Genomic DNA, 20,441 nt, shown 5'->3' with positions numbered 1-20,441 from the left:
CTTGTGGGTCAGTTATTCCATAACTGCCCTCTACAGGTTTCTTGAACCTTCCTCTGATGCAACTACTACTGGCCACCGTCAGATGACATACAGGAGACTCAATGGACCACTGGTTTGAACCCATCTGTCCATTCCTATGTTTTTGTTCCAGCACTACTGAATTCTGTAGAAATATACTAAAAGGAAGTATACCCTGACACATTTAAAAACTGTACAGCACAAGGTGTGCTGTTTAGAAAGCTGGATGCTCTTTTTTCTGAGTGACCCACCATAATCCTGGGGGCATCTTGTCTTCCAGGTATGCTTTTCACCAAGTGAGGTGTGTTCCTGTAGCAATCATACAAGGGCCAAAGTGAAAACTGGGTTGGCTTAAAGTATGTTCCTGCTACTTACCTGCCCCAAAAGAGACATTTGGACAGGATCTGAGAATGACGTGTCCACAAAAGGAATTTCTAGAGGCACATTGTGAAATCCCACTTGGAGGACAGTACCAATGCATGGCATCAGCACCCTGGCCACTGGGGAAGACTAGCTACAGGGTGAGTGTCTGCTGCCAGGATACAACTGATGAGATGAAGTTTTGGGTCTTTGTAAATCTTTACCGTAGTGGTAAATTTAGAGTCAAAGCCATGCCTATTTTAGCCTGGTTGAACAATGTCCTGCACTGGATTCAGAATATTCTGATTTTGAACTCTAGGGGGGTTGGAATCCTTTCTAGCAGCTGGCAAATTGTGAATGGATCTGTTTCTCTGGACAGGGCACAAACAGTCATGTTGTCTGTAAATGGACAGGGTTGTGCAACTGGAGACCTCAGCCTTGCTGTGATACTACCAGCCATTTAAACTTCTCGACACAGAAGGTAGGTCAAAACAAAGAGTCTTGTATAGGAATTGTAAACTCTTCACACACAAATGTTCATTTTGTCTTTGTGATGCTGAAGATTTAGTTGTTTGAGAAGAAAAATATTTAGGTCTTCCATGTGAGCTTCTGCTTCATACTTTCCCATCTGCTAGGCAAACATTCCCTTCATGAATACCTTTGGTGTTGGCAGTGACCAATGGATTACTATGCCGGCTTTGACAAAGAGGGTTCAGGCTTTTGTTGCCTCAGCTACTAATTTCACTGGTTCCCCAAACAGCCTTGCGCTTGTGAAAGTGGATGCACGGGATGGGTGATTTTTTTTCACGTTCATGAGTGTAAACAGTTTCCTTATAGCCAGAGAGTAAGAACGCTTTGCCACAAATCACATCAAGAAAGAGAGAAAGTTGCCATGAAAGAGTATCTTACACAACACTTCTAGGATTTGACAAGAATGTCATCCAGAGAACTCTCACACTCAAACTGAGGATCATACCCTAGAGACTATGGCCTACTTGCCTGCCACCAACTAGATTTTCCTTACTAAGTATAAGAAATGGTCACAGTTGGAGTTTTCAAATTTGCTGTAGTATCCTCACTCTTTTGGTCAATGGAATCTTTTGGAAGGAACCCTCTTCCAGAGGCCTGGCCATGTCTTTCTCTGGTAGGACTACTGCTGCACTTAGGTTTCCCAAACTTACAAGTTTTCCTTATATTTTTACAAAACATTTTAGTTTAATATCTAGATTTAATCGGAAATGAATGGAATTCTCATGTGCCTCTGTTCTGGGCACACACTGTCTAAAGTGCTCTTTAATCCTTCAATGCTGAGCAAGCCTATGGAGAAGGGGAGGAGACTCCAGACTCCTTTCCCTGGTAAAGCCTGGGTCCTTGACCTGATAAATGGACAGGGAGAATTCTCACTCCATTGTGCCTAAAATTTAGGTCCTCTTCCCTACTTGAAAGAGGGTCCCTGGCTGAAAAGCAGAGATGAACAATTTACATTATCCTGCCACCTGAGACAGGGCTTCACAGAAGTAATACGTGTCTCTGCACACCCAGATATATTCGGGGGGGGGGGCGGACGGGCAGAGGGGAGGCAGTGAGTCTGATGCAGAGCACTCCAGGAGATCCATATATAGGAGAAAATCATAGCAAACACATCCTAAGAGTATGTCCAGACTACCCTCCCATCGGCGGGTAGCGATCGATTTATCGGGGATTGATATATCGTGTCACATCTAGATGCGATATATCGATCCCTGAATGCGCTCCCCATCGACCCCGGAACTCCATCGGAGCTAGCGGCGGTAGCGGACTCCATGGGGGAGCTGTGGACATCAATCCCGTGCCGTGAGGACCCGAGGTAAATCGATCTAAGATACTTCGACTTCAGCTATGCTATTCATCAGCCCTAAGAGTGGGAAGGCAAGAGAAAAGATTTAAAGCCTGATGTTTATACAACCAGCTCATTAATTGTACGTATTACTTCCTTACAAAGGGGACAATTCCTTTTGTCTTTTTGGGACCCAGAGCATATGGAGTTTCCAAGTATCATTCCTGAGCAGACTATGTCGGGTTCTCAACCCTTGGAGAATCCTCATGCTCCTGATCAAGCCTTCTCACAATGGCACTAGTGCGCTGGTCCAACAAAGCCCCGTCCCCTCACAGAGCAAGGGTTGGTGGCTTGTAGCAGCAAGATATAGGTTACCCTCTAAGACCCCTAAAAAGCTGCCTGCTGAACTACTTGGACTTAGCTTGATCTTGCAGGGCTTTTCTAGCAGTCAAAGGGAGTTACTGAGAGGTGCTGTGTTTGCAGATCCAGAGAACTTACTTGAGGAAAGGGAAAGAGGAGTAAGAAGTTGAAATGAAATCAGTATTGCAGAAAAATGAACAATAATTAATTAGAAAACATAGTTGTTGGGAGAAACTGAACCGCCAACTTGTTCCGCTGGTGGACACACTTTCTGGTGGCCTGAAGTGAAGGATGGAGCTTACTCCTGGGGCCTTCAGCAACAACACTGGCCCACCTCCCAGTTCTACAGGTGAGAGGAATCACCTCTTTGTTACGAATGAGAAGAAAACCTGGGCAACAGAATAGACAAAACGTGCACATTTTATCACGTTTTCAGGTGTCCCGCTAAAGACCTCCTGTATCTTTGATAGCCAGAAGTTTATAAGATAACAGATTTAATCACATTTCCATGCTACTAATGGAGAAGTTATAGCAAATGTTATATTAGAATAGAGAATAGATATTAAAAAGGACACAATTTAATATTTTGGCTCCTAAAAGTTTAAGTAGAAAATGCCTTATTAACTGTCAGCAAAAGATATTGATATTGCTCTTATCCGCCATTGATAACAGAGACTGAAAATAACATGGCTTTGTTGGCTTCTGTATTGTACCATTTCAACTAAGATATAGAACAAATCATTTTAAATAGTTCATGACAGGTAAAATGGAAACTAAGTAACGTGCTACTGATTCATTCTCTCTTTTTATTACCTTGCTCAGTTGCTCATTTTCTTGAAGCAAGATGTTATGTTGTTCTTGCAGTTTCTTTTGCTCTGCCTTGATGTTTAACATTTCCTGTTTTAAACAACGCAACTCAGCTGAAGATAGATTTTGTAGATGGGCAATCTCAGCTTGTTTAAATTGCAAGTCTGACTGCACTTTCTCAAGTTGCTGGATCAAATCCTGATTTTTTCCCTCTAAATCTCGAGTCTCTGCTTGTTTCTTTTCTAATTGTATTTCCTGAGACAAATTCTTATCTATAGTAATAAAAACAATTAAGTACTTAATTTGTGAAAGCAAACTACGTCAAATATGCAATATTAGCTTTCATGGGTAACACTATAAAATGTCAACATAGACAATTTTCAATTTTTTCACCTAGCAATAAATTTTCTTAGCATTTCAGAATATAATTACTTATGTGTTCTAAAACTGCCTTTATTTCCAAACCATGACTTTGTATAGCTGAGACAATTTGAGCATTGCCAGAATTCAGTTTTGCAGAAAGAACATACTGCTAGTCAAATCGCTCCGTGCTTCACAATTGTAACTGTTTCTACAGCCCATCTTCACTGAGATCTCATTGCTTGTACTCTGAAACTCGTGGTTGACAGGTAACAGTACCAATGGCTAGATCAAGAATTTTGGTGCCCTATTTGTCCGTTTTCCTCTCTTCAAAATCCAGAATATGTAAAAATGATCAAGGTGTCTGATGAACTGATGTATGGAGTAAAATTAAGAGACAAGGACCATACAAGAGATTTCCTGTATTGCAAAGAGAATTCTATTGAATAACACCAACTTACCATATAGAACAAGACTACGCATTCCCTTCCTACAGGACAAGGAAAATTCAGTGTCTCCAAGACCCAGAACTTGGCGAGAAACAGGAGCAGAGAGAGGGGAAGGGAAATGATAGCAATCAACAGTTATTTGAAATATGTCAACACCTAGGATGGAGAAGGATTATTTAGGGTGGTGATTCAAAGGGGGGTGTAGCGGGCCGGTTGGCCGCTCTAGCCCTGAAGGGGTTGGAACAGCCCTGCAGAGGGCTGTGGCTGGGGAAAGCAGCAAGCCTGGGCTGATTGGGGAGGCAGCTACTGCTGGGCCACGTCCCAGTCAGGCCACAGCTGGCAGGCACTTAGTCTCCCTCTAGCTCTGAAGGGAGAGGTACTTAGCTGCTGGGGAAGCTAAGGGCACTAGAGTGAAGCAGGGCTAGGGAAAGGCCAGAGGAGCTGAGGAGCTCCAGACTGGCAACTCCCCAGGCTGCAGGGCCTTGTCCAAGGCCCACAGAGGTACTGAGTTGCAGGGAAAGGCAGCAGGTCCAAATCCCCTGGCCAGTGATGAGTGGCCATTACGGACTGCAGTCAGCCCCAGTGAAAGGGGGCTAGATGGTGACTGGAGGTAGCCACTGAGGGAAGGTGGAGAATAGGGGTGGGGATTCCCCGGGGTTGGGAGACCCAGAGAGTGGGCTACTGCTGGGGGCAAGACCCTGACGGGGGAGGGCACCGGGGTCTGGGAGGGACATGGGGGCCAGTGAGGAGAGGGATAGTGACCAGGAGAGAACGCTCCGGCTAGAAATGAGCTCAGTCCCTGGATGACCAGAAGAAGCCCCGCAGGGGTGAGAGGATAATCATAGATTTGTTAGAGAGGAAGAACTGGCCGGGAGTTAAGGGTGACAGCCTAGGACTCTGGGCACCCACATTCAGTTATGTTTCAGTTAGGACAAGTTTTTGTCGGTTGCAGTGCAGAGCTACAGCACAAGCATCTTCTGACTTATTTTTTGTTCATAATTATTCCCTCCAGAAAATGGAGATAATGCTACCATTTGACACCTTAAGAACCACAGATAGAAGATAGCGAAAGCAAGAAAATAGACTTAGAAAGCATTACATTTTATTAGCTAGCCGAAAGTGCTGCCACTTGCCAAGAATAAGATCAAAACACAAAGCACTTATTTGGATGTCCTCATGGATTGGAGTGTGCAAACTATTGATTAAAATGGGAGCAGGACTGGGTCCATACATTTAATTTTGAAATCTCATTAAGTAAGGTTAGACTTCCACAGGGATAAGAGGGAGCAGTCTCCTTCTTTACAATGGCTATTTAGCAGTATTACCTGTTCTCCTAAACCTCAGTCTGCAAAATGCATTTTCTCAAGGGAAAAGTCAAATTAGAGCTCGGCAGGTAACACTTCATCACGTTTAAGCTTGATGGAGTCCACATACAAGCTAAAGGATAATAGTTTGAGGTATATTTGTTTGCTTGGGATTTTAAAACACAGGAGCACATTGTAGTATTTAATTTGCTGACCACATAGTTCTGTTTGGGACATATTTATTCCTCATTTTAAATTGCTTTAAAACCATATAATTTTATGAGTTAGTACTATATATTTGTATGAAGAAGTTCTCTCTCAGTTTGGAAAGAGAATTGTGTGTATTAGCTGAAAGTTAATTTAACTATTCACACAGTGAGAACTTTTTTTTCTTGGATATTCTTCAAATCACCATTGATAATGAAGTTTACAGATCCTCCACACTGAAGTAATAGTTAGTAACAGGATTTAAATAGGTAGAAATGTGTAACTCACTTTTCATCTCTTCCGCATAATTCTGCGTCTCCTTCAGAAAGTGTCTGATTGTCTTCAGTTCTTCTTCCAGAAGATGGATTTTTTCTGATTTTTGAGCAGACTGGAGGGAAAGAAGGTTTTTCTCCTTCATTTCCTACAACAAAACATTAGTTACAAAACAGTTGATTAAGTCAATAAACTGAGAGTAGTGTGATGTGGTATACTACCCATCTGAGTCCCATGAAGACTCTGGAAAGTTGAGCCTTGGTTTCTAAACACATGCATGAGTTAGGAACACGAATTGCACTCTTGGCAGTCCTCAGAGGGCAGACAATCCTTTTGGGATGTCTCCCAGCTGGCACAGATCACAGCAGTACTTAGGTGGCTCGGGATATGGAACCAGGGAGCTGCAACCAGTTCTCTGTTGCCTGCCCCTAGCAGATCTTGACACAGGATAGAATCCAGCCCACAAAAACTGAGAGTCAGTGAAGTTAAGTGACTTGCCCACAGCCACAGAGGGAAGTCAGTATCAGAACACAAGAGAACTTTCCAGTTCTAGCTCCTGTTCTCAGACCACCCATCTGTCCGTGTGGATCAGTCAATTATATGAAGTTGCTCTTGTTCGCAAGATAGCATTAGATGTAAAATATTATTAGTCAATTAATACCTGGGGGTTCGGGATAGTACATTTTCTAAGCATCTCTTTTTCCAAATAAATTAAGAAAAGTTAAAATACCCCATACAAGTACGTCCTACCTGGGAACTGAAATAAAAGTTATTTCTAAGAAACTAACTCCTTCCACCCAACTCCTGCATTGCTGGGTAACAGATGGCATGGCACTGGTGGGACTCTATTGGAAGCAAGCCATCATTTATTCATCTACTTACTACAAGCAGATGGGCACCAGTGCACAGAAGCCAAATTCAAGAAAACGGAGGGTCTGGATGTAAAACAAATTAAAACCTTGCTAGCACAGCAGATCTGTATTTTCATCTATTTAAACAAGTCACCCAAAGAACACAACTAAAACCGTTGATGCTTCTAGTTATTCTCCTTTTGTCTCACAATCTCCTAGTCCAAAATATCCAACTGCTGTACCGAAACAAACACATTGTGACAAAGTTCCTGCTCTACCTTGGTGGGTCCTGCGCTTATTGGCAGATTTGCTCACCTCAGTGATCTCCCCCATAGTCTGGATCAGCCCCTCCTGTGTCTGATCAGGAGTTGGGAGGACAGTTGGCAGAATTCCTCTGGGCGGCATCCACTGACTCCCTTGGTGCCTTCGAGGAGCAGTGGACACTGTCCGGGGTTCTCTGCTCGGTGTCCCATCAGGTTCCCTTTGTTTGACCCTTTGACGGCACTTCTGTCCCTGTTATTTCATTAGCTGTCCCCTGAAACAACTTGGTTTCCAGGCCTTGTTGATCCCCCCTTACGACTGTGGGGATCTTTAAGCAGTGGGCTCGCCCGCTTCCTGGATCCCAATAGGATCACTCTCCTGTAGCCCTCTGGCCCGACCCTGTCACAAGACCTATAGCTGTGATACAAGATAAGGCACTTTTTGCAGTTGATTCTATGTGGACTGAGTCCAGGCAAAAAATTGGTTGTATGGTCAGGGTTTAAAAAAATGATTTTGCACCAGCATACTACAGATAGGGTTACAGTTCATATGGAATTATTTGTCTAATCTAATTCTGTAGTATGGTTCAAGAGACTCTTTCTTTAGTCCTAAAAAATAAAATACATGAAATATCTGCTTGAGTTCATTTGGAACTTCTACAATCATTAGCTGCTTCCTAAGTATAAATGTGTGTTGCCTAGTTCTAAGCTTTCATGGAGGAATGGGTACTTTTTTGGTCACACAATCAATTTAAAGCAAGAGAAAATCCCCCAAATGATTTCTACATTTTTACTTTTTCAAGCACTATAGACCAGCATTATCAACAAAATACTAACTAGGAAGCCAGATCCTGATCTGGCATATATCAGCATAGCTCCGTTGAAATCAGTAAAGTTATTCTAATTTACACAAAAAGGATCTGACTGTAACTTTTGATTTTTAGAAAACCTTGATTGTAGATTCAAAGATTTTTCCTTTAATTTGGAGTTAGAAGGAAAATGAAAGGAAAGAGAACTCAGAATAGTCATAGAAGCAACATCAGCGATTGGATTTTTTTAAGTCCTTCAGTTGTGCCAATTGCTGTTGTATCTAAAAGCAAGTTATTCCGATGGTTAGGAAAGATAGAAAATGTGGCAAAAGACCACCTTGTCTTACCCTTGAGATCTTGCGTGACCTAAAAAATAAAAAGGCGTCATATAAAAAATGCAAACTAGGTCAGATCACGAAGGATGAATATAGGCAAATAACACAGGAATGCAGAGGCAAGATTAGACAAGCAAAGGCACAAAATGAACTCAAACTAGCTATGGGAATAAAGGGAAACAAGAAGACTTTTTATCAATACATTAGAAGCAAGAGGAAGACTAAGGACAGGGTAGGCCCACTGCTCAATGAGGAGGGGGGAACAGTAACGGGAGACTTGGAAATGGCAGAGATGCTTAATGACTTCTTTGTTTCAGTCGTCACTGAGAAGTCTGAAGGAATGTCTAGTATAGTGAATGCTTACGGGAAGAGGGTAGGTTTAGAAGAGAAAATAACGAAAGAGCAAGTAAAAAATCACTTAGAAAAGTTAGATGCCTGCAAGTCACCAGGGCCTGATGAAATGCATCCTAGAATACTCAAGGAGTTAATGGAAGAGGTATCTGAGCCTCTAGCTATTATCTTTGGGAAATCATGGGAGACAGGGGAGATTCCAGAAGACTGGAAGGGGGCAAATATAGTGCCCATCTATAAAAAGGGAAATAAAAACAACCCAGGAAACTACAGACCAGTTAGTTTAACTTCTGTGCCAGGGAAGATAATGGAGCAGGTAATCAAAGAAATCATCTGCAAACACTTGGAAGGTGGTAAGGTGATAGGGAATAGCCAGCATGGATTTGTAAAGAACAAATCGTGTCAAACTAATCTGATAGCGTTCTTTGATAGGATAACGAGCCTTGTGGATAAGGGAGAAGCGGTGGATGTGATATACCTAGACTTTAGTAAGGCATTTGATACGGTCTCGCATGATATTCTTATAGATAAGCTAGGAAAGTACAATTTAGATGGGGCTACTATAAGGTGGGTGCATAACTGGCTGGATAACCGTACTCAGAGAGTAGTTGTTAATGGCTCCCAATCCTGCTGGAAAGGTATAACAAGTGGGGTTCCGCAGGGGTCTGTTTTGGGACCGGTTCTGTTCAATATCTTCATCAACGATTTAGATGTTGGCATAGAAAGTACGCTTATTAAGTTTGCGGACGATACCAAACTGGGAGGGATTGCAACTGCTTTGGAGGACAGGGTCAAAATTCAAAATAATCTGGACAAGTTGGAGAAATGGTCTGAGGTAAACAGGATGAAGTTCAATAAAGATAAATGCAAAGTGCTCCACTTAGGAAGGAACAATCAGTTTCACACATACAGAATGGGAAGAGACTGTCTAGGAAGGAGTATGGCAGAAAGAGATCTAGGGGTCATAGTGGACCACAAGCTTAATATGAGTCAACAGTGTGATACTGTTGCAAAAAAAGCAAACATGATTCTGGGATGCATTAACAGGTGTGTTGTAAACAAGACACGAGAAGTCATTCTTCCGCTTTACTCTGCGCTGGTTAAGCCTCAACTGGAGTATTGTGTCCAGTTCTGGGCACTGCATTTCAAGAAAGATGTGGAGAAATTGGAGAGGGTCCAGAGAAGAGCAACAAGAATGATTAAAGGTCTTGAGAACATGACCTATGAAGGAAGGCTGAAGGAATTGGGTTTGTTTAGTCTGGAAAAGAGAAGACTGAGAGGGGACATGATAGCAGTTTTCAGGTATCTAAAAGGGTGTCATCAGGAGGAGAGGGAAAACTTGTTCACCTTAGCCTCCAATGATAGAACAAGAAGCAATGGGCTTAAACTGCAGCAAGGGAGATTTAGGTTGGACATTAGGAAAAAGTTCCTAACTGTCAGGGTAGTTAAACACTGGAATAGATTGCCTAGGGAAGTTGTGGAATCTCCATCGCTGGAGATATTTAAGAGTAAGTTAGATAAATGTCTATCCGGGATGGTCTAGACAGTATTTGGTCCTGCCATGAGGGCAGGGGACTGGACTCGATGACCTCTCGAGGTCCCTTCCAGTCCTAGAGTCTATGAGTCTATGAGTCTATAAATGCTTTCCAGAGTTAAGAATAATTAAGGTGACTAGCATCTGTTGTTTGAGGTTTCTATTTCTCCCATATACCCCAGAGCAGTGGTTTTCAACCTGTGGTGCCCAGACCTGTGGGAGTTTGCAGACTGTCTAAGGGGTTCTTGAAAGGTTATCGTTAAAAAGGAACAGTGGTTTTCAAGCCGTAGCCTGTGGGGGTCCACAGACTATGTCTAAGATTTCCAAAGAGGTCTGCACCTCCTTTTGAAATTTTCTAGGGTCTGCAAATGGAAAAGAGATTGAAAACCACTGTCCCAGAGGGCAAAGGGAGTGTGTGTGGGAGGGGGGGGAGTGTAAATATGAAAAATGATGATGTTAGTTGTCATTCTAAGTTTTTGCAGGAGTGAATTTCATAGTATTGGGCCAGCTCCTGAAAAGACCCTGTCTCCTGCATCTTTTAGTTTTACATGTGATGTGTAGACAGTTGTTCCTGAGGAAAACAGCTACTGAAGTCTGAGAGAGTAAAATGGTATATTGGGCGCATTTCCTTTATAGCTTTGAAAATAAAGCCTGAGATTCGATTCAGTGTTCTGTTGGGGAATCAGCGGAGTGAGTGAAACATAGGAATGATGTACTCAAGTGAACCCGTATTACTGAGGAGGTGTGCTGCTGTGTTCTGTAACTCTTGCAGATTTTGCAGGGCAGATGCATTCAAGTCTAAATACATTGGATTCTGATGATTCAAGCAAGAGTTAATGATGGCCTATGTGATTGAGGCCAAATTGTAATTGCAAATGATGGGATGTAGCCTTACCAGACTAAAGTGGGAGAATGCATTTCTTGTAAACGGTTTTGTGAAAGTCCAGCATCAGAGCATGGGATTTTTTTTGCAGCTATGTTAGGTTGTTGGTTCCAGATTTTTGTTGAATGCTTCTTAATCCGAGCCACTTGTGCTGAGTCACAGCAAGAGGGGTGGGCATTTCAGCCATTTAAACCCTTGAATTTCGTTGGTATTTTGAGCACAGGAAGTGAGAATTCATACAGCTTTGAAACATTTGTCATACATCAGCATTGTCTGAAAATATTGTCTCTTGACACCTGTGATTGATTGATAGATAGATAGATAGATAGATTGATTGATTGATTGATTGATTGATAGCAGAGTGTGTGTGTGTGTGTGTGTGTGTGTGTGTGTGTGTGTGTGTGTTGTGACAGACCCAGGCCAGTGGGGTGCAGGAGTCTGGTAGAGGGCAAATATACTGGTCACTGGGTGAGTAGTTTTCTGTTCCCTGAGTGACCAGAGCAGGGTCTGCACTAAAGTAGTCAGGAACTTGCTACAACCAATTAAGGCAGACAGGCTGATTAGAACACCTGCAGCCAATCCAGGCAGGCTAATCAGGGCACCTGGGTTTTAAAAGGAGCTCTCTCCAGTCAGATGGGGAGGAGCCGAAGGAGAAGAAGTGCGTGTGAGGAGCTGGGAGTAAGAGACACAAGGAGCTGAGACTGAGAGGGTGTGCTGCTAGAGGACTAAGGAGTACAAGCATTATCAGACACCAGGAGGAAGGTCCTGTGGTGAGGATAAAGAAGGTGTTTGGAGGAGGCCTTGGGAAAGTAGCCCACGGAGGTGTAGCTGTCACACAGCTGTTACAAGAAGCACTATAGATGGCTGCAAATCCATAGGGCTCTGGGCTGGAACCCGGAGTAGAGAGAGGATATCTGTGAGGAGACAGAATAGAGGATGCAGCCTGGCGCACTCCAGGTAAACATGCACCAGAGTCTCCCTCACGCCGCAGAAAGGTCAGGTGTCCAGGATGGGGGTGAACTGCGCCAATTACATGCCCGTGCTCACAGCCCCGTGAAGGAGCCACCAACTGACATCCCTGGTGAGCCTTGGGAGCAGGATGGTGTATAGGTTGGCCCACTGGGGTTCCCCACCCTCTAGAGGTGGCAGGAGGTCCCTCCACTTTGTGTCTGGGTGGGACGCAAAGGTGAGGAAGTCTAGAGTGTGGAGCATGAGCACGGATAGATGTTTCCTTGGCGCGGTCTGGAAGTCATGCGGATAGCTTCTGGTGAAGGGGCAGGAAGGCCAGTTGGATTCATGGGGCAGGGGCCCACTACAGGAGAGTGAGAGAAGGCAAATATATTAGCCCCACATTAAGCAGGTCCCTTTTCCCTGGGTAAGATAACAGGGGCAGTTCCAGAAAAATCAGGAACTTGCTGGAACCAATTAAGGCAGGCAGGCTAATTAGGACACCTGGTTTAAAAAGGACCTCACTTCAGTCAGTGAAGGGTGCGCAAGGTGCTGAGAGTAGGAGGGCCTGCGGTTGGAGGACTGAGAAGTACAAACGCTATCTGGCATCAGGAGAAAGGTCCTGTAGTGAGGATAAAGAAGATGTTGGGAGGAGGCTATGGGGAAGTAGCCCAGGGAGTTGTAGCTGTCACGCAGGTGTTACACGTAACACTGTAGACAGCTGTGATGCACAGGGCCCTGGGCTGAAATCCAGAGTAGAAGGCGGGTCTGGGTTTCCCCCCATTCCCCTCCCCCTTACTGGATATAAGAGGAGTTGACTTGGACTGTGGGTCCCACCAGAGGGGAAGGTCCCTGGTCTGTCCCCATGACTCACAAGGTAGGTCAGGAGAGACTGTGGGGATTGTTCTCCTTCCTTTTCCCCATGCTGCTCAGTGATGAGGTTAGCTGAGTGAATGGCAGGTTTGAGCCACAAAAGTGGCCAAACTGAGGGCTGCCATGAATCTCTGAGGTGAGCAAATCCGCCAATAAGTGCAGGACCCATCAAGGCAGAGGAGGAACTTTGTCACAGTCGTTTAAGATGGTCCACAAAAGGACAGCCAGAATAAGACATTATCGAAACACAGCTTCTGGTGGAAATACACTATTCTCCAACATAGAGCTTGCAGAGTTCCCCTGTGAGTCAGTAAGGCATAAATGGAACCAGTTCTTACTGATTTCCAGTTTAAATTATTAATTATTCCAGTTCCTTTGACTGGTTTGCAAGTAAAGCCTGTTCTGCTCTGCACAGCTTCTGTGTTAAGCTTAATGCAGTCATTTTCCAAACAGTGTTTCACTGCTATTGCCTATGAGGAAAACACATGACATTTTATTTGTAGTCATATTTAATCTATTTTAAAAAATTAAAAATTCCTGATGTCCCTTTAGACGATGAGCTCCAAAGATACCTTAGAAGACAGAGCAAAAAAAATAAGCTATGTTCTGCTTCCTCCTACAGAAAGAGAAGTTTGGAGTAACTGTTGACGTCTGTGTTGTATAATAAAGAGCAGAATTTGGCCCTAAACCTTGAAACTTAGCATGATGGCTTTAAAAAAGTGCTATTAAAAATAACCCAGATATCTGAAAAATCCATCTTCCTCTCACTGTCCCGTCCTGGGTTCTAGACTCTGTATCATACCAAAACCAGAACAGGTTAAGGTAACATAAATCTTTAACTCAAGACTGGGAAAGGTTGTGAAAAATATTTTCAGGCACATTTTCAAGTATAGAGTTGTAATGTATAAATTTATTCATAATTTAAGCAATAGTTATAGTACAGTCTGTTAATCATTGGGAATGCTAACCAGTGCTTTCTTTTAAGCTCAGTCATAAGGGCAGCAGATTTAACACTTGCTCTCCATTTTTTAAACGTAACATATTTGGTCAAAGGGAGCACCTATCGGGTTTAGAAGATCCTTCCCTATTCCCACTCAGTTCTCAACTGCTCATTTGAGAGGTAACATGTAGGTGTTGGACTGATGATCAGCTATCACCAAATATGCCATTGAACAGCCAACAAACAGAAAGGATCAAAACCAAACTAGACTTAATTCGGTACAATCCAAATACCAAGAAATTGACAAATCACTCTACTTTTTCCACTTACTATATACTTAAGGAATAGGTTACATGTTGGGAAAAAACAGTATTTGTACATCTTAATTCCCCATATTTATGGACCAACAAAGACATTCAGCTTGCACCTCTGTCTCCATAACCACATTCTTTGGGGGTAAGAGAAATTAGTGTCATGCTATCCTCTATCTTAAATTTATCACCTGACTTTATATCACAGGGGTAGGCAACCTATGGTATGTGTGCCGAAGGCGGCACATGAGCTGATTTCAGTGGCACTCACACTTCCCGGTTCATGGCCACTGCTCCAGAGGCCTCTGCATTTTAATTTAATTTTAAATGAAGCTTCTTAAACATTTTAAAAACCTTATTTACTTAACATACAACAATAGCTTAGTTATATATTATAGACTTATAGAAAGAGACCTTTTAAAAACGTTAAAATGAATTACTGGCACGCAAAACCTTAAATTAGAGAGAATAAATGAAGAGTTGGCACCAAGGGCAGATCTAGACAATTCGCAGCTCCAAGCAGGGCAGCATGCCGCGGGGGGCGCCCTGCCGGTCGCCGGGAGGGCGTCAGACGGCTCCAGTGGACCTCCCGCAGGCGTGCCTGTGGAGGGTCCGCTGGTCCCGCGGCTTTGGTGGACCTTCTGCAGGCACGCCTACGGGAGGTCCACCGGAGCCGCCTGACGCCCTCCCGGCGACCGGCAGAGTGACCCCCGTGGCATGCCACCCGAAGCACACGCTTGGCATGCTGGGGCATGGAGCTGTCCCTGCTCGGCACACCACTTCTGAAAGGTTGCCCACCCCTGTTATATCGCTAGCTAAACCAGGAAGTTAACAAGATCATAACTGTAACACCACCAAATTCTAACTGGTTTTCAACCTTTTTAATCTGTTTCATATTGGTCATAATAGCTCTATAGTACTCCAAATTAAAAAGAAAGTAAATTTATTACCAACATCAAGAGAGAAAAAAATGAGAATGAAATAACCTAGTTCCATTTTAGAAAGGAGTAGGCTTTTCTCGATAAAAACCTATAGACATCCAAGTTTCAGTATGATTCAAGTGTTTCAAGAGTAAACCTGGAAAGAAGAGTATGTGTAGAGAAAATACTAACCACCTCTGTAGAAAAGGTTTGATTAATGTGCTCACACAGCTAGGATGACACATCGCTGTGGCAGACAGCTATCGTGGACAAATTTAGAACCTCTGTATTAAGTCAGTGTAGACCATGTGTATCATAAATAAAAAAGCAGTTTTCTATTAGAGAGTGTGGGTAGAAAAGAAGCAGTGATCATATCAGAACGAGGCTAAAGGGAACAGTTGTAGGGCATTAACCCCAGATTGCCTTTGGGCCCGTCTGCTACCTCAGTTTACCTTCAATCTTGCATCAAACCAGCTGTCACATGTGGTGATTTTACAGTAGTGTTCTCTTCCAGGTTTGTTTATTAGCATAACACAACACTCAAATATATCCTTATTAGCCTCAATTATTCCTTTCTGCTTATAATGCCTCAAGTTTTTCCAGGTCTTGATCAGAGCATGCACATCCTTGTAGTCCAACCCCTCTCCTAACTGAGACTTCTGCATCCTGCAGGTCCATCAATGGAGGCTTATCCCTGCAGTTTCCAGTTCCTTGTAAATCTCTTCCCCCAAAAGGCTTCTGTCTTGGAGTTCTGGAAAATTGTCACCTGTCCTCTTCACAGACTCTCTGCCTGGGCACTAATGAGACAGAGTCTCTCTCTGAACTTTTGGGGTGGATGAGGGGGGGTGTCTTTCTCTTGAATGACCACAGGCTGCCCTTTTACCTGCCAGCAGGCCTGGTTTAGATGCATACTTCTGTCACATAACCCTTATGCATTTCCATCATACAGGGAGATGGGCTAAACCTGACAAAAGGTGCAGCTGTGCCTTAAACTTTTAATGGACCAGCTCACCCTGTGACAGGAACATACCACAGCTTGCTCTGACCTGTGATATATTTAGTTGCACTTAAATATTTGTCATATATAGATCGTCAAACACAATAAAGAGGACAGTTAAATTTTACATAAAATAAAAACTCAGCATCACCACTTCCATTTGAATAGTTCAAATATTAAAAATCTTACTTTGTCGAGTTCTGCCTGTAGAGTATTATTGGCTTGCTGCAAGTCCTGCTTTATCTGTTCGCACTGCAGATCCTCTGCCAGTAAGTCATGTAGCTGACGAAACACTTCCTAGAAATGTAGAAGATTTGAGGGGAAGGGCAGGTACGGGAGAGAAACACACTCCTGTTACATGTTTCTAGTCAAAGTTACTATAACTATTAACACTGGAAAACGCGGGAGAGGGACTGTAAATCGCCTCTGTAAATAGTTACTAATTACACTAAAGTGCTCTCTGACAGAAGCAAAAAGAGTTTAAAAACCATTTTTAAGTAAAGCATAAATTCTGTTATGGCCACTAATGGCCATGACTCACTTTGGCCAATCAGAGTAGCCTACTTCATCTGCTACACCAATACAGGTGGATCAAAAAAATACTAGCAAATCATGGAATGAAGCTTCTATATCGATTCAAAAGTAGATCTCCATAACAACATTGAGCATTACAACTAAGCAACCAGACTAATCCCCAATAATCATGATCCTTTGGGGTGAGGGGAATTCCCTTCTTTGCTATGATGACATGTTTAACTTAGTGTTGTAAAAATGTTTTTCATGAGGAAAATGCCTTATTTATTTTCAATTTGACTTAACACAAGGCTGAGCAGCAACAGAAGTTTGGTAGGGGGCATTGACTCCTCCCGCCTCAGGTCTCGGGGGGCCAGAACTTCACTAAGGCACATCTCCTAAGATCCTTAGGAATCTAGCCCATCTCCTGCAATCTTTAGGAGATGCAAAGTAGATATCCATCCAGGTATAATTAGTTTTTGAGGCTTCTTCCCAGCCCCATGGTCCTTATGGTTGGGGCTCTACATGAATTTGGGAGGGAATTTATATGGGGGGATAGGGCAGAGAGGGGCATGGGACTTTTAGTAGGGAGTGTTGGGGTTGGTAAGGAAAAGAGAGGGCTAAGTAGGGGAGCAGAAAGCGGGGAAGATAGGGAGGGAAAGCACCAGTGGTGTCTCCTGGCAACAAAGATCTCTGCCAAACTTCTCTTGGCAACAGCTGCAGGACTCCCCTTTAACAAATCAGAGCAGGTTTGTCGGCTGGAGAAGGTAGTGAAGTGCTAGTGCTTCCCCTCTGCTTTCTCCTAAGCACCCTCCTATCCTCCAGCAAGACACCTGCTCCATCCCATGTCCTCAAGTACTCCCATAGTCTGTTCCCACTCTCATTGCCGGCCATCCTATGAAGTCCCCAGCCCTCTTGGATCCCAGTGATCCATTTCCCCAAATCTTTATGTCTCCTCCCCTTATTTTACTCAGGCTATCTGCCCTCATACCCTTTCCAAAGACCCACTCCTACCCTGGTTGGCCTGCCAGGAGCAGAAGAATGCAGGCGGGGAGAGTCAAACTCAGGAATAAGTGAGCAAATTATTAACAAAATGTTCAAACTTTTTTCTGATTTTATTTTTATCATCTAACTATAAATTAGAGGTGTCATAAACAGATAGTTAAGGGTTAATAGAACAGGAGTACTTCATGTCTCTTTTGACTGTAAAGGGTTAACAAGTTCAGTAAGCCTGGCAGTCACCTGGCCAGAGGACCAATCAGGGGACAGGATACTTTCAAATCTTGAGTTAGGGAAGATTTTGGGTGTGCTGTTAGTGTTTGGTTGTTGTTCACTCTGGGGGCTCAGAGGGAGCAGACGTGCAACTAGGTTTCTCGCCAATCTCTTTGATATAGTCTCTTATATGTCCAGAATAGTGAGTACTAGGTAGATAAGGCGAGTTAGGCTTATGTTTGTTTTCTTTATTTGCAAATGTGTATTTGGCTGGAAGGAGTGCAAATGTGTATTTTGCTGAAAGGGTTTAAATTTGTACTTGTATACTTAGGCTGGGAGGGTATTCCCAGTGTCTATAGCTGAAAGGCCCTGTAACATATTCCATCTTAAATTTACAGTCAAATCTCCATTTCAAGAGTCCCTGGACTGAAACAACGAGCCCTCTAGACCTGTCTCAAATATTACAAAAAAAGTTCTAGGCCAGTTATGGAAAGGCTTTGTTCTATGGAGGTGGTAGAAAAGTGCCCTAAACACACCACTCATATGACGTTTTGCCTCTCCAGGAGTCAAATGAGGTTTGGGGGAAAATACTGAGGGTGTATGCACTGATGCAAACAAAAGCATGAGACCACTCTGAATAAGAACCTAGGGCAAGATCAAAGAAGAGTCATCTTGTCTTTGTAAAATAGAGTAAAATATAGTAAAAAAACAGCCACCAAAAATCCTATCTTGATAGAGAGGTGATAAAGGCTCTAACAATACAATACTTTGGTCCCAGGAAGGTCCCTCACATGGGGAAGTGTAATTGCTGTAGCCAAGATGTTGAACAGGTGGTGTGGCCGCTGCCAGATGTGGCTCTTGGGGAAATCGAGCAGCCCTGTGCAGGTCTTGACTCGTGTGGGAACTCCCAGGTAGCTGTGTGTGGTGCCGGAGAATGATCTTGTTCCAACTATGACTTCTTATGCCTCTTCTTAGGCATGGGAGAAGGGGAGCAGCACCAAGAAGATCCTGGTGTCGGAGGGGCACTCCGCACCGAAGCCGACTTCCTCAATGCAGAGTCGGAGCGGCATGGTTCCACAGTGGGGCGCAAGGCAGCCTCCATCAACATGGTTTTTAATTGGATATCCCTGTCTTTAAGAGTGTGAGGTCTGAAGTTGTTGCAGATTCTGCATTTCTCTTTAATATGAGCCTCTCTGAGGTACTTAAGGCAGCTCGTGTTCAGGTCACTAATAGGCATAGGTTTGCTGCACCCAGAACATGGCTTGAACCCCAGGGCCTGGGGCATACCCCATCCTAGGGGCTATGTCTCTAATGGGACTCCACTCCTAAATACTAACACTACGAGTAACAGTAACGAGATACAAGAAAAACTCAGAGTCTAAAGCTAGAGAAACCACTGTCGGACTTGCGAAAACAAGGAGCGTTCCAACAACCATCACTGGTGGAAAGAAGGAACTGTGAGGGCATGGGACCACCAGGGCTCAATGTACTGGCGCATAAGCACAGGGCTCCAGAGGTTGCCAAAGCAGGCCCCAGGGATACCATTAGGGGGAAAAAAATCTGACAGCGTGTACGTGGGCACACACACATCAAATATGGAATCGTCATGAGCAAGCACTCAAAGAAGAAGAATCCAATCTTGCGTGCCTGAAGCACATATGCACCTAGAGTGGGATCTACATGGACAAATACTAAATTAACAAGTTGTTCACTCTGGTAATAGCAGTCTGGAGGCAACTTTAAACTTGTGAAAAAATGGGTCTCGTCTTACCTTTTCCTTTTCTTTTATTTTCTGTTCTAAGGACAGACGATTCTTTTCGACAAATTGTCTCTGATGACTCAGTAGGGCATCCATTTTTCGCTCCAACATTTCATACTATACAAAGTTTAATCATAAATCACAGTGATGCAAGGGGAATATTTATTATTTGTACTACAATAGCAATCCTGCCCTCACAATCAGGATTGAAATCCCACTTTAGTAGGCACTGTTAAACAAACAAACAAACAAGAAGGACATACATACGAGGAAGTCATGGTCTCTGCCCCAAAACTGCTTACAGTTTTCCATGACTTAGTGAATACCCACACAGGTATCCCATACCAAACTGAGAACAGATTACACTTGGCTATAATACAAGCGTGTGCTAAAGTTTTAATAAGTGTTTAGGCACAGGAGATAAATTCAATGCAACTTTAAATTTACAGTGAATCAGCACATTGATTGAACAGAAAAAAAGTACTGAACTCTTTTGAACATATTCACTAATATAATTTGCCATTCAATCGGATTTCAAACTCATGTAAAGAAGCTAGATTATAATAAGAAAAGCTCTCAACAGTCACATCTAGAGGTTATGGTGACAGAGCTCTGCCAATAACTCAGGTGATTTACAAGTAGCATCATTGTGACATCAGAAATACCAACCAATCAATCTTTCCTCTGCAATTTGCTCAGTAACTCAGGTGATTCATAAGTAGCATCATTGTGACATCAGAAGAACCAGCCAATCAATCTTTCCTCTGCACTTTGCTATCAGTCAGTGAAGTGGAGAGGGCCTATTCACAGGTCAAAAGTTCTCATTGTTAAATTACTTGAACATCTGTACACAAGCATGATAATAACCCTGGATTGACTCAATGTCCCTGACCTCAACCTACTGCAAGTCAAGACCTTCTCTCAATGGGGTCCTCACAGGGATGGCAAAGAACCGCCATTACCCTACCTCTCCAGAGGCAAATTCTTAACC

General features: G+C 43.3%; 1 protein-coding gene and 1 long non-coding RNA gene across 4 annotated transcripts in view; one reads left to right on the top strand and one right to left on the bottom strand.

The window, feature by feature from the left end:
- LOC115649034 (centromere protein F-like) overlaps positions 1 to 20,441 on the bottom strand; it is a 78,275-nt gene that overhangs the window by 44,840 nt on the left and 12,994 nt on the right. The window contains exons 2-5 of one of the 3 annotated variants that reach the window (XM_030557535.1): positions 19,463 to 19,567; positions 16,156 to 16,263; positions 5,970 to 6,102; positions 3,368 to 3,633 (exon numbers count right to left, since the gene is read on the bottom strand). In XM_030557535.1, coding sequence (XP_030413395.1) covers positions 3,368 to 3,633; positions 5,970 to 6,102; positions 16,156 to 16,263; positions 19,463 to 19,561 — 606 coding nt within the window. In that variant the 5' untranslated portion in view covers positions 19,562 to 19,567. The remainder of the gene's footprint in view (positions 1 to 3,367; positions 3,634 to 5,969; positions 6,103 to 16,155; positions 16,264 to 19,462; positions 19,568 to 20,441) is intronic. The other 2 variants (XM_030557536.1, XM_030557537.1) reach the window with 2 other exon arrangements.
- Positions 177 to 2,668, top strand: LOC115649036. Its single transcript, XR_003999730.1, has 3 exons — positions 177 to 539; positions 758 to 859; positions 2,104 to 2,668. It is a non-coding gene; the product is annotated as an uncharacterized LOC115649036 (long non-coding RNA).

This window comes from Gopherus evgoodei, chromosome 3 (assembly GCF_007399415.2).
Source record: "Gopherus evgoodei ecotype Sinaloan lineage chromosome 3, rGopEvg1_v1.p, whole genome shotgun sequence".
Classification (NCBI taxonomy): domain Eukaryota; kingdom Metazoa; phylum Chordata; order Testudines; family Testudinidae; genus Gopherus; species Gopherus evgoodei.
This window is presented reverse-complemented; position numbering and strand designations above follow the sequence as displayed.